This window comes from Capricornis sumatraensis, chromosome 15, assembly GCF_032405125.1.
Source record: "Capricornis sumatraensis isolate serow.1 chromosome 15, serow.2, whole genome shotgun sequence".
Taxonomy (NCBI): domain Eukaryota; kingdom Metazoa; phylum Chordata; class Mammalia; order Artiodactyla; family Bovidae; genus Capricornis; species Capricornis sumatraensis.
In genome coordinates this window covers 45145400-45168458 of record NC_091083.1, presented here as the reverse complement: position 1 = coordinate 45168458, position 23059 = coordinate 45145400, and the positions used below count along the sequence as shown (strand labels likewise).

General features: G+C 51.3%; 3 protein-coding genes across 3 annotated transcripts; 1 reads left to right on the top strand and 2 right to left on the bottom strand.

Moving 5' to 3' along the window:
* Window positions 1–530: 530 nt before the first annotated feature.
* Window positions 531–4301, bottom strand: LOC138091866 (probable cystatin-16). Its single transcript, XM_068987851.1, has 3 exons — window positions 4101–4301; window positions 2928–3038; window positions 531–611 (listed from the first exon to the last, which is right to left on the bottom strand). Exons 1-3 carry the CDS (start codon window positions 4299–4301, stop codon window positions 531–533), a joined length of 393 nt encoding a protein of 130 aa, XP_068843952.1.
* Window positions 4302–10978: 6677 nt separating this feature from the next.
* On the top strand, window positions 10979–13539 carry CST11 (cystatin 11). The gene is made up of 3 exons (XM_068986653.1): window positions 10979–11203; window positions 11769–11873; window positions 13456–13539. Exons 1-3 carry the CDS (start codon window positions 10979–10981, stop codon window positions 13537–13539), a joined length of 414 nt encoding a protein of 137 aa, XP_068842754.1.
* Window positions 13540–18390: 4851 nt separating this feature from the next.
* Window positions 18391–21762, bottom strand: CSTL1 (cystatin like 1). The gene is made up of 3 exons (XM_068986761.1): window positions 21553–21762; window positions 19151–19264; window positions 18391–18474 (listed from the first exon to the last, which is right to left on the bottom strand). The coding sequence occupies exons 1-3, from the start codon at window positions 21760–21762 to the stop codon at window positions 18391–18393; spliced, it is 408 nt and encodes a 135-aa protein (XP_068842862.1).
* Between the last annotated feature and the right edge of the window lie 1297 nt (window positions 21763–23059).

Below are 23059 nucleotides of genomic sequence, written 5' to 3'. Positions count from 1 at the left end.
TTCCTTTTGAGTGGAGTGGATAGAAGCTGGAGGGATTGGAGGGTGAATGGACAGAAGAGTGGATGATGGGAGGATGGATGTATGCCTGGATGGATGGATAGATGGATGCATGGATGATGGAAAGATGAATGGATGCCTGACTATATGGATGAGTGAAGGGATAGATGCATAGATACATGGATGGACAGATGACAGACAAACAAGGAATATATGAATTAATGAGTGGATATGCACACTAACCATGAGGGCCCTGGAGGAACCAGGAAGGGCAACCTCTCATGATCAGAGAAGTTTGATTAACTCAGTACCTGCACCTGCAACCAAGGTGAGACCAGTGATAAATTCTCCATCGCTCAACATTGGCAACAACATCCATGGAAATATATCATCAGAGAGAAGGAAAAACTGACAGGGACCCAGAATGTGCTCTGAGATGCCTTTAATTGCCCTGGTGCCATGCAGACCTAGGAATCCAGACCCTCACTCTTCAAGGGAAGAGAACCTGCCGTGGGAGTCCAGAGCTCATTCCCCTATATCTGCTGGCAGGTGCTGTTCAGGAGGGTAAACTGGGTAAACCAGGGCCGTGAGTCCACAATGAAAGTGCAGTTCAGCTGAAAAAAAAAAAATTCTATGTAAGACATAAAATAAGAACAATGTAGCAATGAAGATTTAACAGGAGCTCAAGGTACATTAAAAACTGAAGAGAAAAGAAAAGCAAAATCAAACAGTAGCCTGGGGCTGGGCTTTGGAGCTCAGCTCTCCATGGTCAAGGCTGGGAGCTCCTGAGAGGGTGCCAGGTGGCACCATGACCTGCCCCCCAGGGTCCTCTCCCCCAGGGCATGCGATGCCTGAAGGGCTCTGCCCAGTGAGCTCCTGGGGAGCCCGCAGCCTGCCCAGGAGATGGTTCAGGTGACACCCACTCACCCCTCAGTAGTTGCAAACCCACCCAGGGGACGCAGCTCCAAGGCTGGGTCCAGAGAGATCGCAGCCCCACTGAGGCCCATATCCAAGGTCTCAGTCCAACTGACCAGACGCCAGCCCAGAGGGTGAGGACATGAGGACTGGTTGACCGAGTCTTGTCCTTGCCGCCCAGGAGACCAGGAGGAGGGTGGGAGTGACCAGCAAACTAATTGGTCCTCCCGTCCAGAAGAATCGGAGCAGAGGAAGGAGAGGCCCACAGGGAGAACTGCATCTGCCTAGACCCAAGTTCCTAGGAAGCTTGAGGCTGGGGAGGCTCCATCCTGGAGGTGAGGGCCCAAGGCGGTCTGTGGGGGTCTCTGGTGGGCCAGCCAGGCTTTGAGCACAGGGCCCAGCTTGCTGCTGAACTGGAAGCATCTCTGTGCAGGGGAAGCCCTAGGACCAGGAGAGGAGGGGTCTGGACTCATTGTTCTGTCCCTGGGTCAACCCTGATGACTTTCTTAAGCTCCCTCCTTGAAGCCTTCTGTGAGGTAAATAAAATAGACATAGTGGTCTCTGCCCAGATTCTTGGCACACAGCATCTGAATCCCTTGTAAATTTCTAAGTGATAAGAACTCCAGGAGCATGTTCTGTTCTACTGAGGTGCCTCTGGTGGGCTCCTGGATGGGGACTGGTCACTAGAAAAACCCACCGATGGAGCTGGAGATAGTCATGCCTACAGAGGAAGTCTCCTCCCAAATCCTGAATTGAGATTCAGAGCACCCACGTTCTTGTACTGGGGGGTGACGCACCTCAATCCTCCAAAGCCCCTGTGCTCGGGACCCTCCCTTACCTCGTCCTGGGTATCCGTGTGTCTGGCTGCTCACCTGTGTCCTTTCACTGTATCTTTCAATAAGACAGGAAAGCTAATTATTCCCTGAGTTCTTTAGGTCACTCCAACAAATTAGTCAGGGCTCAGAGGTTAAAAGCATCTGCCTCTAATGTGGGAGACCTGAGTTTGATCCCCGGGTCAGGAAGATCCTCTGGAGAAGGAAACAGCAACCCACTCCAGTGTTCATGCCTGGAGAAGCCCAAGGATGGAGGAGCCTGGTGGGCTACAGTCCATGGGATTGCAAAGAGTCAGACAAAACTGAGCGACTTAACTTTAACTTTCAAAGAGGGGGAGATGGGAACCCCTGATGTGTGGTCAAATTGGACAGAAACTGTGAGCAGCTGGCATCTGAATGGGGGGCAGGTGTCTCAGGGGCTTCAATCTTTAACTTGTGAGACCTGATGCCACCTCCAGGCAGGTGGCTGGTGTCCCGGAAGGACTTCTTGGTCACCAGAAGGATCAGTAGCAAGGTGCTCTGTGTGGGGAATAAAGGAGTTCCGAAAGGCAGTGAAAGTGTTAGCTGCTCAGTCGTGTCTGACTCTGCTACCCCATGGACTGTAGCCCACCAGGTTCTTCTGTCCATGGGATTCTCCAGGCAAGAATACTGGAGTGGGTAGCTATTCCCTTCTCTAGGCGATCTTTCTGTCTTGGGGATTAAACCCAGGTCTCTGGCATTGCAGGCACACTCTTTACCATCTGAGCCACCAGGGAAGCCTGAAGGGCAGGACTGTTGCTAATCAAAAGAGAGGCAGCACCGAAACCACCCGAGGCAGAGGCTCATGGAGGTTAGGAGATGACCGCCTGGGACGCTGCACACACCCTGACCTTGACAGCAAGCCCTCCCTTTGGAAACTGCAGAAGAAAGAATACAAGACTGTCACTTCCTTCATCCTCATCACGCAGTCCTGGTTGACTATATAACCTTTCCCTACTCACCAGGGAGAGGGCACACAGTTTTTGAGGTGCTAGCCTTCTGTGTTCCCCCATTGCCTGGCAAGGGAATAAAGCCACTCTTTCTTTCTCCATAATTCTGCTTGGCACTGGGGCACAGAAAGCCAGGATTTTGGCAGCACACCCTCCTTGATGTGATTTTTCTGTCTCAGGTTTGTGACGCTCTGGGTTGTTTTCATTCTCAAACCTTTCTCTCTCCTGGGCTTTCTTGCAGGGGGCAGTTGTCAATGTCTTCGTCGTGTTTCTTACAAACTGTGCGGCCCAGGTCCAGTTCCATTAAATATATCATTGTCCAGCTCTGCCGAGGAGAAATTAGAAAACAGAAAGGTAGAGAATCCAGTAGATAAGTGGGCAAAAGACTAGACTATGCATATGAATAGGACACGTACCTCTGTGCAGTTTCTCTACAAGAACATACCAACCAAAAGATGCCCCGGAGTGTGGCTCCAGCAGCCCTGGACACCTCCCTGTTTTGCTCCTCCTGACGACTGGGACCTGGGAGGCATATCACCAGTCCATAGCAGTGGCGGGGGGTGGGGGGTGTCGTGGGACAGAGGACCTGGGGCTGACAGTACACGCACAGCAACCTGACATCCCCTAGCTCTCAGTCGTATCAGCCACACACACGGAGGGCATTGCACGCCTCCTTCTAGGGAGGGGGCCGGAAATGCACGTCCACAGAGCCTTTGTCAGAGCCATGCTGTCCCTTGGGGGAAACATCCAGACCAGGACAGAGGCCTGGGGGCTGGACCCTCCATCTCTCCTGGTGGATGTTTTTGACCTGGGTGCTGCTCTGTGTGTCCATCAGCTTCTCTAAGAAGTCATCATGAGATAGAATCTTGTCCCCTACAGAGAGGTAGTGAGAACTTGAAAGAATTCAGACACAAAGAGGGATGTAGCCAGCAATATCACCAGGGAGGGACACACCTCCAGGGCACTGACCTGGAATTGTCTAGAAAGCTGACTTCCTTAAGGGTTCAGAAATGCCTGTAGCTGAAGCCACCAGCCAGAAACACACACACACACACACACACACACACACACATGCCCAGCACCTTGCACCTCAGCTAGACCCCAGACGAGGACAGGATTAGGAGAGATCAGGGCCAGCAGTGGCCACAGTGATGCTCAAGGGGCCCTTGGCCTCCCCGAGTCCAGGCCTTGGACTCAACCCAGGGAAGGGCTGGCCAGTCAGGAAATGAAGGCACGTGAAGGAAGCCAGGGTCATCTGTGCAGGAAGGGGGCCCCTCCAGTCCCTTCAGGAGTGTGTGTGGCAGGGGACCCTCCCATCAGAGCCCTGCTCACCCAGGCCAGCTTGGGGTGAGCCATTCCGCAGCCTGGGCCCATGATGACCACTCACCTTTTGCTGGGCTCGCCTCACCTCTAGCAGCTTGTAGGCCTGCTCCTCGGTATTGCCACTGTTGAACCAAGTCACAGCGAACTCCACAGACACCGCAAAATAATCGAGGTCCTTACTAATGTCTACAAATTCCATTTCAATGGCCCAGACATGAATGCCCAGGACAGCAAGCCCCAGAAGCAGAGTTGCCTTCAGAAACATGCTGCTCGACCTCAGCCCAAAAGACAGCTGACAGGGGCATGGGAGTGGTCTCCGGCCAGGGGTGCCCTCCACAGCCCGTACCCTCTGCATCCCTGTGCTGCTGGCCTTCTGCTTTGAGGGGGCCTCTGCCCAGCCCTTCCGCAGCATCCCCGGCCAGTCTCTCCTGTGGGCACCAAACAGAGGCCAAGTGGGGAGTTGCATTCCCTCTTCAGTCACATAAACCTCGAAGGTAGGGACTTGCACCCAGCAGGCTCTGTCTCCCTCATTTCCAAGGCTTCATCCTGTGAGTGTCCCACTCTTTCTGGGTCCTGAGTCCCCCGTTTGCCCTCAGGGCCGTATAAGCAGGGACTGCTGGAGTCACGTGAAGTCCTGGGAGCACCAGGAAGCCCATTCCTGGGCAGCGGCCAAGGCTGCCTGTGACCTTGGCTGGAAGCAACAGCCCCCAGACGAGCCCAGGGGAGTATGGGGTATGCAGCCAGCCGCAGGGGTGTCTAAGTGACTCTGTCCTCCCCACTGCCCTGATAGGAGCTCCTAACCATAGCTGATCTCCTAGCCGTCTTCTCTCATTGACTATCAGCTCACGTCCACTACAGTCAGAGAATAGCTTTCCTATTATGTCTCTTCTTGAAACTTGCTGAGGTTTGTTTTACGACCAATATTCCACAGGTTCTTGAAAAGACTCTATGCTCTGCACTTTTCAGGTGCAGCATTAGGTATTGACGCATCCACCGCCAGCAGGCTCTAACAGATATTGATGCATCTCAGGTCACCTGTGTGACCAAACTTTTCTCATATGGACTCTCTTTACTTTGTTTTTTTGTTTGGTTTAGGTTTGTGTCTGGGTCTGTTTTTCTGCCCGTTACTGAGAGCGGTGTTAAAATCTCTCACTGTGATGATAATTGTGGATGTGTCTAGTCTCCTTTTCTCATAACTGTGTACATTTGAGACACTGTCATTAACTGCTTGTACAAACAGAGCTGTGGGGCCATTTTAGTCTCATCAATGATCCCTTTACATCCCAGTGATGCTCTCGCTATGGAGTCAGCCTTGTCTGACATCAGAGTAGCCACTCCAGCAATGCTTTCACTAGCGTTTCCATGATATATCTTTATCCATCTTTTTACTTGCAGATAGTGCCTTAATAATTAAGTATGTGTCTTGGTAAACAGCATGTAGGTTTTAAAGTCAGTCTAACATTCTTTTATTTAGAGGATTTATCCCATTTGTGATGACTCCTATTACTTACGTTGCGTATCACTTGGCTGTATGTTCATGAATTCCCAGGTGGTGCTACTGGTAAAGAATCTGCCTCCCAGTGCAGGAGACACAAGAGATATGGGTTCGATCCTTGGGTGGGGAAGATCCCCTAGAGTAGGATATGGCAACCCACGCCAGTCTTCTTGCCTGGAAAATTCCATGGACAGAGGAGCCTGGCAGGTTACAGTCCATGGAGTCTCAGAGTCAGACACGACCGAGTGACTAAGCACAGCACAACACGGAGGTTATCACGTTAAGTTTTTATTGCAGTTTACTGTGAACAGAAAACGTACTCTGAACCATGTCAATCTTTTGAAATTTTTGAGATTTCTTTTCTCTTTGGCTGGCTGAAATGTTTTTATTTTGTCTTCATTTTTGAGCAATATTTTTGCTGACTGTAGAATTCTAGGTTGACACCTTTTTGATCTCTACACTTTCAAAGTAGGGCTTCTGAGGACGATGTATTTCCAGTGGACTTGCACTCTTAGGATGCAGCTCTTCATGGTCTCCACTGAAATCCTGGGATATTCATCACAGTCCTCTTTGGCAGATACCACACTCTAGGTTTTTGTTCCCCGAGTTGAGACAGAGAAGATGCCTTTTCTTCAGGGGCATTTCTCCCCAGCATCTGGCAAAAATACCACTGTGGGTGTCATAGGGAACCTTGATGGAAGGGAACCTGGAGACTGAAGAAGACAGGGATGCTGGTGAAGGCCATATGAAAGTCCAAGGAGCAGACCAAGGTCAGCAGGCCTCCTCCTCACCCACACCTCTGACCTTGACCCTGGGATGATAGATCCATAACTAAACATGCACCTACAGGACATGACTACTCCTTGGCCCTTAGCAGGTCTGTCTGTTGCTATTCCAGAAGTAGAGAGGGATCAGGATGGCTGGCCTGGCACCTGCTGGGAGAACAGAATTGCCATTTCTCAGGGCAGTGGGGTGGGGTGAGGGTGGGGGGCCTACAGCAATGTTGAGGGTGGGGGGCACAGGCAGGAGGGATGCCCAGACTGCCCTCTGCCCCCAGAAGGACACGTGCCATGTGGCCAGGCTGCTGTGCATGTCAGGCAAACACGAATTTAAGGAAGCTCTGCAAAATAGTGACCCTGCAGAAAGGTCATGGTCATGAGGTCAGTGAGAGTCTGAGGAGTGGCCCCGAAGGAGGGAGTGAAGACGCCCCTCTCTCCAGGAGCTCCAGGCAGGACAGGTACTTCCACGTCCTGGTGCCCAGTTACTGGCGAAGCGGGGTGTGTGCCTGTCCCCGACCCTTGATGGGTCTGAGCACCAACAAGGGACGCCTCTGCATTCTATCCCGGACTCCTTGGTTGCACCGTGGTTGGAGAGGAGGACCCACCTCTGTGTGGGGGTCGCTCACTCACACGCTGAGGGTGATGGGCATCACATTGGCAAACTCCTCTCCAATGCCTCAGGGGAAACACTTATTTGCATTGTAATTACAGCATTCCCCTAAATTGGAGATTCTTTGAGATGAAAACTACTTTTGAAAACACAATAAAATTGGGGCATAGCAGTAGCCTCAGCAAGTGAAGACGGGTCTGAAGAGGGGAGGTGAGCCCAGCATGGTGGGCCTGGTGCAGCACCAGGGGACCCCAACTGCACCGGGGGAGGGTGGGGTGTACCCTGGAAGTCCTGGGCCAGTGCTCCTGATCCGGCAATAGGAACAAGCCTTGGTGATTGTGACACGGAATCGCACGTTGTTGCGGCTGGAGATGGCTTAAATGCTGCCTAGCAGCACCACCTGGAAAGAGGGGCAGAGCTCCATGTGGGCATTTCTGGCCGAAATGCCCAGGCCATCAGAGGGAGCCCCACAGTGCTGGTGGTGTCCAGGGCACGCAGCGCTGTGGGGAAGGGTAGGCAGTCCAGGGATGCTGGTGAGCAGGTGATACTGGCCAACGGGGCTCCATTTCACTGGGATGCCTGGAAGACAGTGTGGAGCTTGTGCCTTGGGGTGAGGGGTCCCCTGAGCAGGGCATCAAGTCCCCAGCTCCCATCTATCCTGTGTGGAAATTGCTCCCTCTCCCCACTGCTTTGGCCTGTCCCAATGGTGGGCCCATGTGCCTGTGGCCAGGGAAGCCAGGGCTCCATGGTGGGAAGCCTGGGGAGCAGGTTGAGCCCCTCTGCTGCTCTGTCCCCCGGGGGGGTGGGCCCTGTCCCTCACCTGGCAGTGCCTTGGGGCAGGATGGCTGCACTGGCCCGGTCTCATGCCCTGGCTCCAGCCCCTGCGAGCGGAGAGTGGGGAGGATGGGGGCTTTCTGGGAGGGTTCTGGGGAGGGCTGCTAGCACACACCTCCCACTCCCCCATTGCTGCCGGGAGCCGGGCAGGGGTGCCCATCCCTGTGTATGTAGCCGGGTCTGAGCTGACAGCTCTGGGAGAAGCCCTCCAGGGGCAAGACAGGGAACTTGAAAGCCAGGGGTCTGGGGAGTGGGAGGGTTGGAGGCACAAATCCTGTCTCTTCCCTCCTCGGTCCTCTTCTGGTCCAGCTCCCAGACGGTTTATGGCAGCAGAATGGACAGCAGAGCAGGGATGGCTGATCTTCAGCCACATAAATATTGAGGGAGTGGAGCGTCCCCATCCTATCAGAGCTGCTGTGGGTCTAAGATGGTGAGACAGACCTCCATTGCTTTTTCCTGTCTCTGTCCTCCTGCTCCGTGGCCCCAGCATTGGGTGTAGATGTGGGTTTGCAAAGCCGAGCAAGAAAGGGAAGATCCAGGGAACCAGAAAGGACCAGATGGATCATAGGAGCTCAAGAAAGTGGACCTGAATGGCACGAGTGTGGTTCTAACCCTAATGGCACAAGGAAGATGTGAACGGAAGAAAGGGACAGACCACCACCCAGCCAGCCTGGCTCCTGCAAAACACACATGCACAGACCCACAACCCTGCAGGACTGACACAGAGCTGACCTGATCCTGAAACCACAACCCACAGAACGCTGGTCAGAATTTGTGCCCTGAATGCAGCTGGGTGAATCGCCCACTGAAACAAAAATACCAACATTCCCCAGAGAGTGCAAATAAGATACAGACTCTCATAATACAACTTTCAGAACATCCAGGATATGACCCAAGATTACTCAGTATACAGAGAACCAAGAAAATTACAGCTCTCCTGGGGGGTGGGGGGGACCAATCAGCAGATGCCAGTGCTGAGATAACTCAGGTATTGGAAATATCTGACAGACTTTAAAGAAGGTATTATCAAAAAATTCCAGGCACTTCCTTGGCAGTCCAATGGTTAAGACTCTGTGCTTCCAATGCAGGGGGACCAGGTTCGATCCCTGATTGGGAAACTAAGATCCCACATGCTCTGTGGCCAAAAGTAAAAATGAAAGTTCCAAGTGGGAGTAAGCACTTTTCAAAGATTGGAAAGGTAGGAACTATTAGTAAGAAATAGAAGATAGCCTTAAAAACCAAATGGGAATTTTACTGATATCCTGGAAAATTAAAAAAACCAAAATAAAAATCTCATTAGTGAACTCAAGAGCAGACTGAAGATGTCGGCAAAAAGGGCTTATGAACTTGAGGACAGATCAACAGAAGTTATCCATTACAAACACTAAAGAGGAAGAAAATGTTTAAAAGCATGAATAGAGCTTCAGCAGTCTATGGGACAATTTAAAAAGGTCTTTCATGTCATTGGACTCTCAGAGGGAAATGAAAAGTGTTACAGAAAAAGAAGAAGAAAGGGGGAGCCGAAGGAAGAAAGAGAAGCGATAACGGCTGAGACTTCCCCAAATTTGTCAAAGACACAGGTTTATGAAACTTATTGAACCCCCAAACAAGTAAATTTTAAGAAATCCACATCAAGGTACTGCTAAAAAACTAAAGACAAAGGAAAAAAAACCTGAGAGCCTTTAGACAAAAGACATAATTTACAGAAGAACAAAAATTTGAACAACTGCAAATTTCTCATCAGGAACAGAGAAGCTAGAAAGAAGAAGAATAAGACTTTGAATTCTAAGACATAAGAACTGCCAAACCAGAACCCCATAGTCAGGGGAAATATATTTAGAGATAATCATGATATGAAGATGTAATCAGCTGAGGACAGGTTTAAGATATCTCATTGCCAGCAGATTTGCTCTGGAAGAGGGGCTAAGAGAATTCTTCAACAAGGAGAAATTTTCTGAGTTCTTCATGGGCTGAGTAACCTTGGATTGCATTCTAGGCATATGAAAATTGTGTAATGAGACTCTGTCTTACTTATCTCTATGGGAATGTTGGTATTTTTGTTCGGGAGGATGGAGGAAAGGGTTGCATGTGAGTGAGGCAGGAGCTTCTGGAAGGACAGCAGCCCAGCCCACACCTCCGATGTCCAGAGCTGTGAGATAATAAATGTGTGTCGTCTTAAGCCGTTGTTGGTGGTAGCTTGTCACCGCAGCCCCCAGAAGCCAACCAGGTGCCCAGAGAGGAGAGGTCACTGCCGTGGAGGCTGAGGGAGAGCCTGAAGGGACCTGCTGGGGCTGGAGCCCTGCAGCGGAGGCTTCTTGGTCTCTCCCCTTACTCTCTTCCTCCAGACCAGGAAAGTCCAGGACGTGTGATGAGACAGGAGGCAGGGCAGACTGAGGGCCATGGAAGAAAGAAGACATCTCTCCCTCCCACAGGCAGGCCTCTGGGTTGGAGAACCGCATCTCCAAACACCTTATAAGTTCTGGGTGTCTGAAGACACTGCCCAGATGGTGGTACCGGATGGAGGCTATGTGTGTACTGTCCGAGTGCCACAGAGGGTCGCAGGGACAGGAAACATCACTGGTCCATCCACAGGGATAGCAGGACATGAACACAGAGCCACGTCAAGGCCACACCTGCAAGTTTCCTTATGGGGCACAGCCTCCATTTTCTGGGGAACCTCAGCTTTTCCGGGGAGTCCCAGACACCTCTCACAGCTAAGCAATAGCAGGAGGAAGATGCCAAGGTTTGGGCTCATGGGCAAACTTGCATCCTGGCCAGCCTGGGAAGTGGAGAGGGGACCAACCGGGAGAAAATCTAAGGATGATCACAGAGACAGAACATGGTGTTCAGGGCTCCACCTCACTCCACTGCCCTGGGACCCAGCGCCCCCGTGTCCCTGTCGCTTCCTGCCCCTCCAGTCCTCGCATGGCCTGGCTGGGCTGAACTCAGTGGACGGAAACCACAGGCTGGCTCCCACTCAGAGACACTAGGCTAGCAGGAGGGTCTAGCCTGCCCAGAGAGCAGCCCCCTAGAGAAGGGGGGCGGGGTTTGGTGGGTGTGTGTATTTGAGATGAGGAGGCCTGGGAGGAGGATGCAAGTCTGCCCAGCTCTCCCGACGGGCTCTCACCTGCAAGATCAAGAGGAGAAGAACGGCTGTGGGTGTGGGTGGCACCAAGGTGCCTTGAATCCACTGGGCAGAGCAGCCCCAGGCAGGGCAAGCCACAATGGCCAGACCCTGGCAGGGCCCCCGGCTGCTGCTGGCTGTTGTGGGGGCTCTGGTGGCCCTCAGCTATCAGTCAAAGCGGAAGACCTTCATTCTTGTCTACGAGGTGCCTGTGTCAGACCCCGTGGTGGTGACCACCATGGACTTTTTGACTGAGGACTTCAACAAGAAGAACGAGGACCTGTACAACTTCAGGATCGTGCGTGTCCTGAAGGCCGTGAAGAGGGTCTGTGTGCCTCCCCTCCCCTCATGCCCTTCTCTGGGGATCTGTGGGCTCAGGGCAGCCATGCAAGTGAACTCAGTCTCGTTTAGTCCAAAGTGGGTGTTTCAAGAGAAGCAGAAATCTCCTGGAGCGGATGAAGTGGAGTCGCTTAAATGATACCCGAGACCAGGGCTGTGCATCCTGGTTCAAGGGCCTGAGCTGCAGGAAGGGGACTCCTGGGCACTGGGAGACCATGTGTGTGCACGTTGGGGGCTGTCTCCATGAGGGCAGCAGCACCCAGCACCCACAGCTGAGGTGGGCTGGCCCTCAGAGTCTAGTCTGCTGCTCTCTGCCCTTTACATCAGCAACACATGGGTCACCAAGGGTGACTTTGCCCATGGAGTGGCTTCTGGGGAATTCTGCTCAAATGGCAGAGGGGCCAGGGGAGGCAACCAGGAAGGGGAGAGGGGGAACCCATGGGTATGTCCAAGGAGGGCCTTCAACCTGGGTGCCCCATGAGGAGCTCCCACCCCCGGAAGTGACAGAGATGGGAGAGGGGTCCTTTATCCGTCGTCTTTGCCTCCCACAGCTGACTGACCACCTGGAGTATCAGGTCAACCTGGAGATGCGGCGGACTACCTGCCTCAAGTCGGAGCTGACCAACTGCTCCTTCCAGGAAGGGAAACTCTACAAGGTACCGGGCATGTCACCAAGAAAGGGCTCACCTCCCGGGGCTCTGCTTCTCAGCTGTTGGAAGAACGATGGGGAGGCAGGGGGCCCAGGTGGAGGAGCAGAAGTGGCTGAACTGCAGGGTTGGGGTGGAGCACTCTGGCCCCAGGCAAATAGCTGGTTATAATAATATTTTAGCGGCTGCAGGACTTTGCTGGTGCACCCACTGAATATCTGAACATCAGCCTATTGTGAACGCACAATCACTGGGCTGTAGGCTCTGTTCCTTTACCAGCAGTGTTGAAGCAAACAGGAGGAAGCGATAGGAAAATGGGTCAGGAATAGTTCAATCAGGGGTGGAGTGGGTCAGGGAGGGGAGAAGCCTGCAGGCACGTGACCTGGTGAGGAGCCACCTCCCCAAAAATGGCTTCATCCCCACCCAGTGTTCTAATACTGGGAAGGTCAGCTGGGCCATCATCACTCAGGAGGTGTACCATCACACACACGCACACACACACACACACACACACACGTCAGAAGGGCCCATGTGCTCAGGGGCCTTGAAGATCTCAAGTCCTACAGGCTCTGCAAACCACAGCTCTTTACCCAAAGGGACTATGTGAGAGTGATCACGTAGTAATCTTGCCTAGGACAGTCCTGTTTGCTGTCTGACTTCCTAGTGTCATTGTTAACACCATCCTTATTTGCTTACAACATGTCCTGGTTTGGTTCCTAGATTTCTGGTCACCCTAGTTCTAGTGGCCTGTGTGATAAACGTGTCCATCCACAGGCTCCTCCTTCCATGGAAAAGTCTTCAAAATCTAGCAAGTTAGACTTGTTGGTGGAGAAGATCATGAAGTCTATGAAAAGAGTAATTGATGATTACAGTAAACTTAGTCTTGTCACTGTGAGAGATTGAAGTGTGGAGTCAGTGAATTCTATCTTAGGAGAAATGTCAATGTTTAAGCCTCCCACCCCACCGTGTCCTTGCCCTGGGATTTCTAAGAGAGCAGGAAAGCAAAATCACACTATGAAATGATAATAATGTACAAAATCTGTTGATTGAGCTTTCATTGCTGGAAAAGAAATGGGATCTTGGGAGAGAACCAGGAAGGAAGGCGAAGGTGTGATGACAGGTGGATGGACAGATGAAGGAAGGAAGGAAGGAGAGAAGGAGAGGGAAGGGGCCGCACGAGAGGAAGGTGAAGGGAGGCGTGAAGGGGTGAGGTAGGAGAGCAGGTGGAGGGAGAGAGGGAGGGAAGCAAGCAAGGGCAAGTGTGGCAGGAACAGTACATGCGTAGAAAAGAAGAGGGAGAAAGTCAGTTGTTCCCACAGTGACGTGGGTGGGGAGACACTTTATCTCCAGTCTCCAATTCCAACCAGGGGCAGAAGGCGGTTTTGTGGGGGTGGTTTCAGCAGGGACACTATCAAATCCTTAAAATCAAAACAAAGACAGACCCACACGTTGCCCGGAGGTGGATTGGGGCGGGGCGGGGTTGGGGGGAGCCTGTCATCTCCCCATCCACATGTCTAACACCTTCTTTCCCCTTTAAAATGTTTACCTTGTGTGTTGATCTTTTCTACATTTTGTTTTGTGTTTATTTTAGAAAATCGATTGCTACTTCTCAGTATTTGTTATTCCCTGGTTTGAAAAGTATAAAGTTCTGGCCCAAAACTGCACAAATGTCTAGGTGTCTCAGAGTGCAGACCACAGATACTGTGCATCAAGCTACCCTGCACCCAACAGGAACTCTCAGTGGAGAAAATAAATGTTGGTCAACCTGTGCTCTTCATGCTCTGAAGGTTTATGATTCCACTCTTTCCCCCCCAGATTCTTTAACTTATAATAAAATGATCTGAAGTTCTTCTGGGCTAGGGCAGTTTGGGGGTCTAAGTGAGATGACATGTATAATTCTTGTCCTTATAGCTTATACACCTTCATGATAGCAGAACTTCAACCTCATCTTTATATCAAGTAGGATTGTTTAGATTTTAAGATAAGTTGAGAAAAGGGGGAAGGAGAACAAAGGAAGATGCTCTAATTACTTAACTAAACACTAAAAGATACTGGCAAGAATGCCTGTGATGACATATCTGAGATGCCCAGTCTTCCTTGTCTAAAGTGTGAAACAAGAAGAAACAAGGACAAACAATGCAAGTAATTGAAAAGAGGAGGGCACATGCCTTATTTTTGCAGGCACGAGCACTTTCTGATACCAGACTTCAGAATTAGACTCATACCCCAGCATCAGCTGCATTGGACCAGAGCAGGTCTCTTTTTGGAAGGATTTCTCTCCCACAATTTGCAAACCAACCACAGTGATGTTTGGTTTCTTGTTTTCCTTCCTGTGAGAGGAGGAGGATGTGGGCTATCATGCCCCATTTATTCTTCCCAACAAACCCATCAGATGAATTTCTCCGGGAAGGCAGTATTTGAGGGCAGAGAGAAACCAGGAATGCTGCATTAAAGGGGGTGCCCTTTCACGGATGTCACATTAGCAGTGAGAAATAAGCACCCCCACCCACCAGCTTGATTCAGGATGTCAAGTAATGTCACCAGGCTTAGCTCCCCACTCGACTTCCCCCGTGTGGTCTCAAGATGGCACCTGTGGTTCACTGAGTCACATCCGCCCTGGTTCACACAAGGTAGGGAAAGGATGAGCCTCCCCAAGAGTTTGAGCAAAAGCCTTGAGGTTTAATGTCTCCGGGGGATTCTAGGGACTCTGGGAGACTCACAGGCCCACACAGCAGCCATCGGCTGGCAGAGAGGTGGCTGGGGCGTTTATCTCCTTTTGCAGGGTGCCGGGCATTACTTCCCTGGAACCTCTAGCTCATGGTGGCTCAAGGGCAGAGCAAGCAGCCAGAGGTGATGGGAACAGGTGTTGGCATTTGGAGCCTGTGTGCACAGAAGGATGAGAAGTGAGAGACACAGCAGACACTGAGGGGACAGGGCATGGGTGACCTGTGAGCTGGCAGCAGCCACCGCGTCCCCAACAGCTAGTGAAGACTGCAGCTTTCAAAGAACAATTTCTTTTTTTCAACTTCTACTCTCCCAGTGAAAGTTCTGGAGTCCTCAGGACTCCATGTCAGGTGGGGCCCAAGTGAGAGTCCCCTCTAACAACCGTCTGGGAAAATGTTAACCTACAGTCTCCTTATCCTTAAACAAGAATGACAGTACCTACTTCTCGGAATCGTTGTAAAGATTAATGATGATAAATGCATCTAAGTCACTCAACACAATGCCCAACACAAAGCCAATATTCAAACAAACATTAGCCATTTGTAAGAACACCGGCAGTAGCAGCGTAATCTAATTAATCAGCTGTCAACTGTCTTCTGGCATTTTGACTGCTTTGTCTGGAGCTGGGGGCTGGGATGGGGGTGGGTTGGAGAATAAAGGAAAGGCAGGACATGTGTGCTCATTGACCTTGGACTTTCCAGCCCAGTAGGTTTTTGAAATTTCTTATTTTGAAATCACTGTAGATTCAGAGGAAGTTACAAAGAATGCAGAATGGTCCCTTTACCTTTCATTTAGTTCCTCCCCCAACCATGGTTACATCTTTGGTAATTATGGAAAAATATCACAGGCAGGAAATTGACACCATACAGTGTGTGTGTGTCCTTTCATCACATATGTAGATTTGTGTGGCGACCTCCAAGACCTTCTGCCCGAACGCCACGGCAATCACACCCTTCCTTCACCTTCTCATGCTTCCAGAAATCACTAATTTCTCCATCTCTATCACTGTACCAATTAACACATATTGTATAAGTGGAATCATACAGGGCTCTATGGGGACTGGTAACAATGCCCTTGGGATTCATCCAAGTCATTTCATGCATCAGCAGTAAGCGCCTTTTAACTCCTGGGTGGCATTCCATGGTGTACTCAGTACCAGAGTTAACTACTTACTTGTTGCGGGTGTGTTAGTTGTTCAAGCTTTGGGCTATTACAAAAGAAGCTTTTATGGACAATCATGTGAGGCAGTGGTCCCCAATCTTTTTGGCTTCAGGGACCAGTTTCGTGGAAAACAATTTTTCCATGGGCTGAAGAGGGGTGGGGGATATTTCAGGATGATTCAAGGGCATTACAGTTATTGTACACTTTATTTTTATTTTATTACATCAGCTCCACCTCAGATCATCAGGCATTAGATCCCGGAGGTTAGGGACCGTTGATGTAAGATTTACGTGTGGAACTAAATTTTCATTTCTCTAAGTTAAATGTCCAGGAGCTCAATTGCTGAGTTATGTGGCAAAGCATATTTTAAGATTAAAAAAGAAAGAAACTGCCAAGGTTTTCCAGAGTGGATGTATTATAATGTTCCTCTGTCTCTGGACACGGGCTTCTCTGTGGCCCAGTGGTAAAGACTTCCCCCGCCAGTGCAGAAGACACAGGAGACGCAGGTTCGATCCTTGGGTTGAGAAGATCCCCTGGAGGAGGAAATGGCAACCCACTCCAGTATTCCTGCCTGGGAAATCCCATGGGCAGAGGAGCCTGGTGGGCTACAGACAACAGGGGTGCAAAAGAGTCAGACACAACTTAGAGGCTATATAGCAATATCATCTCTGGTGACAATCCATGCTCTGAGGTCAACTTCATCTGATACTAATGTAGGCTCTCATGCTTTCAATGAATGCTTGCCTAATAAAACTTTTCTCACCCTTTTATTTTCAACCTACTTATATCATTATGTTTAAGGAAAGCTTCTTGTAGACAGCCTACAGTTGGGTCGTTTTCTAAATCCACTCTATCAATCTCTGTCTTTTGATTGGCTCATTGAGACAATTTACACATGACTTGTATGTACCATGCATATAATTATTAATATGTCAGTGACTATGTCTATTTTGCTATTTGTTTTCTGTTCTCTCTGCTTTTTATTTGTTTTATTTTTCCTGTGAGTTTCTTGGACATTTTTTAAAAGAATTCCACTTGTATGTATCTATACTGTTTTTGTTTTTTTCCATGTATTTTTATACTGTTGTTGCTATGTTTCTCCACATACACTTTTTAGTGGTCACTCTAGATATTACATTACGTATATATAATTTGGTTTACTCGCATCAATATTCTACCAGTTTGAGAGACGTGTAGACAGTTTATCTCCATTTACATTCCATTTCTAGAAGTCAGCCACTAGGCTGAACTCGGCTGGGATGTTAGGATCTGGACAGAGAGGTTTCCTGGAGGCTCTTGGCCTGTGGCAGGGTGATAAGATGCCATTTCATAGGACTCTCACTCTGATCAATGAGGGAGCAAGGGTAGCAGGCAGTGCCAGGTCCCCAGGCAGCCCTCTAGGCCATCAGATTTGCAAAACTGGACATCCCTCTTCTTTTGCACAAGTTTCCCCACCTTTAACCCTTTACCTCCATTCTCTCTTCTGACTCAGGACCTTCCGGCAAATGTGAGGTTCTTGCTCGTGTGTTTACTTTTCCCCTTTGAAAACACTCTCTCCAGTTACCATTATGACTGCTGGTGAGACCCAGTCTCCAGGGAGGAGGCCAGCTGGTCCGGGGGCAGTGCTAAGCCCACAGCCGATCCACTAGTGGTTAAGGGCGCATCTTTTCTGCTCGACTTGAGAGTTGCATGAGGGAAGACACCATGGGTCTCACTCCCCCAGCCGTGAGCCCGAGAGAGGCTAAAAACCCTCTGTCAAGAAAAGCTCCCACAGCCAGCCCAAGATAGGGTCCTTGGAAAGGCCTGCTGGCAAGCCTGGCCTTGGCTGGAGCCTGGGAACTTGGATGATAAACCATTCCGATGCTGATATAAAACTTTCTTTCAGTGATAAGAGGGCCTCACTATGTCTACAATGTTTATACAAACAATGGGGTTTATGCTGAGCACCTGTTTTCTTTCCGCAAATCCACGATTTCGGTACATGCTGGGCAGAGGCTGCCCATGTGAACAGCACCAAGTCCCCAGGGAGATTCCCTGGCACACATCCCATCGAATTCCTAGAGGAATGAGGGGTGTCCCATGTGGTGGCCCTGAGAAGGGATGCTGGAATCCTGAGCCTGATGTCGGTGATGTCTCCCCCAGAGCTTCTTCCCTGTGCTGATTTTGTCCTGTATCCATCACTGCAGTAATCACATCCCTGAGCACCCTGAGAGTCCTCCCAGTGAATTCCTGAGCCTGGAGGTGGGCGCTGGGACCCCTGACATACTCACAGAGACTAGTGGCAGTCATAGAGTTATCAATGCATGGGGCAGAAACTGGGCCCTCCAAGCTCAGGCCAGAGTCAGAAGGTACCTGAACTAAGAAAAGTTCAGAGATGTGACTGAGGGTGGGAACTAAGTTATGAGGTTCCCTCAAAGAATTAACCGCCTTCTGCTCAAATGGCATCAGCTGCCTAAAGACCACTGACTCCGGGCATGAGTGTGAGTGCACATGGGAGAGTTTTGGGTGGCCATGAGTGTGCACGTGTATGTGAGTGTGGACGAGATCTCGATGAGGGATATGAGGGCCTGGCGGATTCTACAGCACAAAGCACCCAGCACAGCGGCCCCAGGGTCCATCAAGGATCTTTGCACACGTGCATCTATACATCCAGGCATGAGTTGTTCCAAAGCTGGTAATGATTCATCCAGGGTAGAGTGTACACCAAAAAGTCACAAATGAAACTCTGTGAGAGAAGAGAGAAAACAGTCAGCTTTCAGGAAAATGGTTAAAGATGACAAGAAGTTTCTGCCCCTGACCCCTGCCCCTGCTTGGGGAGTCTGGACCCTGCGCTGAGACCTGACCACATGGGAGAGGTGGGTTTTGCTCACTGGCACATGCTGTGGGCGAAGGGGGTTGTCCGAGTCAGCAGAGGAATGTCATCCTGGGCTCCCCCACCCGGTCCTCCTGCACTTCCCTCCCGGGGGCAAAGAGAGAGACCCTCAGGCCTGCCAACTTGCAGGAGGGACCAGGAGGGGGTCAGAGGTAGGGAGACAAGGAGGTGACTGGACAATCCAGAGGGACCCGGGGATGCGGACCAAGACAGAACAAGGTCCCCAAGGAAAGTAAAGCCACTTCCACCTGAGGTCCAGGGAGTGGACCAGGTGGGCAAGGGGTCCGGTAGCCCAGAGACCTGGGGCTGGGGCAGTGCCAGCCCAGGGTGCAGAGATGCCCAGTTACAGCGCTTCCCTTTTCTCCTCCCACCCCCCCCCCCGGGTGCCACCTGTGGCATCAGGCAGCCCCGTGGCCGAGTCCTGGCTCTGCCCCAGCCACAGGGCCCCTGACACCGATCCATGTTTCCTTGTGCAATGTTTACTGCCCCCTTGACTGGAGCCCCTCATCAGCTGCTTGACAGCACACACCTTCTTCAGATTCTTCTTGGTCTGAATGGGGCACGAGCGGTTTTTCGTGCTGTTCCTCTTGCACTTGGTCCGACTAATCTTCACAGTAATCAGGTACTCCACGACCGTCGTCAGCTACCAAGAAGCAAAGGCTGTTAGCTTTGACTCCCAGCATGGCTGACGCTCTCCCGGAGGAGCTGGGACAGGAGAAGAGCTTCAGGAGCCTCCGTCCCTGGTCCAGTCCTGGGGCTCAGCCTCCTCCCTACCTGCCGGAGGATGCCCAGTGCCCCCTGATCACCACCTGGGATGTGCGATGCCCAGTCCTTGCTCTGTACCCGTCTACTGCTGCAGCCACAGGTGGCTTCTTACCTGTCTCCCTCACATCCTTGGGACCAGGGAGGCAACCTGGCTGCAGTCCCATCATGCACCCAAGTCTGCACTGTGGTCCTCAGAACACGTGGATGGAGCCATATGGGCTAGTCTAGTTCCTGGGCTCTGCCCCTGTCCTCATCTTCCCTCCCTGCTGCCTTGTCTCAAAGTTAGTGGTCAAAGCGGTGAGAAGGCTGGGCACTCTGTGGGGTGGCTCCTGGGAGGACAGGCCCCTGAAAACCTCAGGGCAGAGAAGCAGGGGAAGGGAACTGGGATAGGACCACCATCTTGATCCCGGCGACCCCTGGAAGGATATCAGGACATGGGCCCGGTCCGACATCAGGATTCAGGGCTCCTGGCTGTTCATCTAAGGATCGCTCCAACCAGCTAGCGAGACTGGTGCCAAGAGTTTTCTCACTGACACTCAGCACACCCTGCATGTGTGAAGAATCTAGAAGGCTAGCTTAAAGTTAACCAACCTTTTAGTGTGCTTGGGCTCGCCTGCTCAGTCGCTCAGTCGTGTCCAACTCTTTGTGACCCCATGAACTATAACCCCTCGGGCTCCTCTGGCCACAGGATTCTCCAGGCAAGAGTACTGGAGTGCACTGCCATTTCCTTCTCCAGGGTATCTTCTCGACCCGAGGATCGAAGTCAGGTCTCCTGTATTGCAGGCAGATTCTCTTTTTGTGTGTGCAAGCAGATTCTTTGCCATCTGAGCCACCAGGGAAGCGTGAGTGTGCTCCATGTTTTCTCATTCATTGTTAGACTTATTTGTTAAATCATAATAGGAATGATTGTGATGATACAAATGTTTTCACAGGTGCTACTTCACTCTTATTCAGCCCACTTCAAAGGTCAGGAAACTGAGGCCTGGAGAGTCTGGATGGCGCTTGACCAAGACCCCACAATTAGGAGGAGCTGGGTGTCAAAACCAGAAGGAGCACTGGAAGCCCAGCAAAGACGGCCACCGTGTCCCCTCCCTGCCCACTGTGAGGCATAGATGGAAGCAGTCAATGGGCAGCGCACAGGCCTGCCCAGAGGCCTGGCCCCAGGTCACCCAGCCCCTCAGGGGCACACTCTCTGTCCACTAACCTGGCTGAGTGATATCAGAAGTTCGCTTGTAAACAATTACTTGAGTTAACTGTTAGTGATAGAGGACCAACGGTCCATGGGGTTGCAAAGAGTCGGACATGACTGAGCGACTTTCGCTTTCAGTTCACTTTCACCAACTGTTACTGGCCTCCTGGAGTTCCCACTTTATCCCAGGGACCAACAGGGGGAAGAAAAGGCCACCTTGGGCAGAATGTGGCGAGTGGCCGCCACCTTGTGGCCACGTCAGCTCAGTGTCCTCGGGCCTGTGTGCTGCCGTCGCACAGCAGGAGTGATTCAGGTACCCAGCTGGTGTCCACGCCCGGTGAGGCCCTTTGGGTCATACCAGCACTGCCTGACGGCCCGCCCCACCCTGGGCTCCATTCCTGCCGCTCCTCTCTCTAACTGGAGCCTTGATCTCCAAGTCAGTCATTCCCCAAATCCAGCAAATCAAACCAAGGTGTATTACTGTCGCCATCCTAATTCATAGAGTTTACTCTCTAACCTTGAGGGCAGGCTGGACCAACAGAAGTATTTTTTAAAATAGCTTTGCTTTCCTCTATTATCCTTCAACTGATGTATTTCAGAGAAACTTTATATGTTAAACAAAATGAGAGATGATGGGTAATTCCAGGCTCGGAAAGGACCCAACTAGAGGCCCTCTGTATCATTCTGGGTTTCTCAAGGACACAGCTACGATCTCCAGATCCAGATTTTCAAGCTGTGGACGTGAATGCTTATGTTTTGCCAAAAGAGAGGAATAATAAAGGCAATGAAACCATCCTCAGTTGCTGTCCCTCTGGCCAGTTTCTGAATGAAACCAATTCTTCCCCCCAGAAGAGTAGCTAAGAAGCTCAGAGGATACTCAGGGGGTTCGGCATCTGAAGGACCCTGCAGGGCCGGCTCCCAGGAAGCTGCCCCCCACCCCAGCCCTCTCTGCAGCCGCACCTGGGCCACTGTCTCACCTGCACCTGGCTGCGGAGCAGCTTGTCTACACCGAACAGGTAGGAGTCATTGCTGTTGTTGTTGTAGTTCTCCAAGAAGAAGGTGAGCGTGGCGTTCACGTTCTTCGGGCTCTCGGAATCCTGGAAGCCGGGCCACTGCTGATGCCGACCCAGCACGAGCGCCAGGGCCGCCAGCAGCAGCAGTGGGTTCCCCCAGCATCCAGCTCCCATCTCTGTGGTCTCTTCTCCACGGGGCTTTGCAGGTAGGAAGGTGCAGCCACGTCCACTCACTTGCTCTCCCTGCTGCCCTCACCAATGCAGGTTTCCGCGGGAGATGCCTGCCTGCGTGAAACTGAGAACCGAGACCTTGACCTCTTCTTTCCGGGGCTTGCCCGTGACTTGACCGGAGGACCAGCCAGGGACCTGCAGAGGGTCATTCACTTTTCTCACCCCCTGGGTTTCTCAGTAACTGAGGGAAGTATGATTTCTAAATGCCTCTCTCCCCCTTCATACCCTACTAGGAGGAAAGCCCCCAGGACAGACCCCGCAGGCAAGAAGAGGTGATGTATCAGACAGAGAAGGGGTTTCCCTGGTGGCTCAGACGGTAAAGAATGCGCCTGCAATGCAGGAGACCTGGGTTGGATCCATGGCTTGGGAAGAGCCCCTGGAGAAGGGAATAGCTACTCACTCCAGTATTCTTGCCTAGAGAATTCCATGGACAGAGGAGCCTGGCAGGCTATAGTCCATGGAGTCACAAAGACTCAGACGTGACCAATTCCTTTCACTTTCTTTCATCAGATGGAAAAGAGGCTGTCTGTGGGACTGGGGGAAGGTTACAGAGAAGGTGATTCTTGAACTGGGATGCAAGGGATGAGGGCCTGATACGTTCCAATTACCTACAGTGGGTTCCAGCCGTCCAGGCCAGCAATCCACTATTTCCTGTGCTTCCCTTTTGGCACTGGCTCTCTGCCATCCACTGACCACAGAGTTCTGCTGCTGGATCCAAGTGTGCCTGCAGGCCCCAGTGCTAGCCCTTACCATCTTGGTGTGACCCCAGCAGAGCTTTGTGAGGTAACCCTGGCCTTTCTATGAGGGAGCAACGAGCTGTGAGCCTTGTTTAGAAATTAAATCCTGCAGTCCCCCGGAGGTTAGGTGTTACCTGTGCAGGAGGGGAAATTTCCTCTCCACTCTTTGGGTTTCTGTCTGGGCCTAAGAATTAAATTGACAGAAGCCAGATTAACAGGAGAAAGGCAACCAACTTTCTGGGCTTTCATGAGTACCTGGGAGCCTCCGCAAGAAAGTGAAGATCCAGAGAAGTGACCAGAGCAGGGAGCTTTCATAACTTGTAGACACAGTAAAACTGTGAAGTAACCAAGATGCAGGGGTTGAGTTCAGGGTACCCTATGGTGCAGGGGTAACAGGTTAGTTTATGCAGACTCCTTGGCTCTGTGTTCCGGTCTCCAGCTACAGGACAACCTCTGTCCTCATGTGCAGGGAGGGGATGGTTTCACTTGGTACATTTATCTCC

Bases quoted from the DNA above. Each gene is read 5' to 3' on its own strand.
- LOC138091866 (XM_068987851.1), bottom strand. From the start codon at position 4,301: ATGTTTCTGAAGGCAACTCTGCTTCTGGGGCTTGCTGTCCTGGGCATT. The intron at 3,039-4,100 runs GTGAGTGGTCAT...TCTCCTCGGCAG, and splicing joins TGAGGCGAGCCCAGCAAAAG to AGCTGGACAATGATATATTT. The intron at 612-2,927 runs GTTTGAGAATGA...TTTTTTTTTCAG, and splicing joins AAAGCCCAGGAGAGAGAAAG to CTGAACTGCACTTTCATTGT.
- CST11 (XM_068986653.1), top strand. From the start codon at position 10,979: ATGGCCAGACCCTGGCAGGGCCCCCGGCTGCTGCTGGCTGTTGTGGGG. The intron at 11,204-11,768 runs GTCTGTGTGCCT...TGCCTCCCACAG, and splicing joins TCCTGAAGGCCGTGAAGAGG to CTGACTGACCACCTGGAGTA. The intron at 11,874-13,455 runs GTACCGGGCATG...TGTTTATTTTAG, and splicing joins AGGAAGGGAAACTCTACAAG to AAAATCGATTGCTACTTCTC.
- CSTL1 (XM_068986761.1), bottom strand. From the start codon at position 21,762: ATGGGAGCTGGATGCTGGGGGAACCCACTGCTGCTGCTGGCGGCCCTG. The intron at 19,265-21,552 runs GTGAGACAGTGG...GCTTCTTGGTAG, and splicing joins TGCTCCGCAGCCAGGTGCAG to CTGACGACGGTCGTGGAGTA. The intron at 18,475-19,150 runs GTGTGTGCTGTC...CTTCTCTCACAG, and splicing joins CCAAGAAGAATCTGAAGAAG to AGTTTCATTTGTGACTTTTT.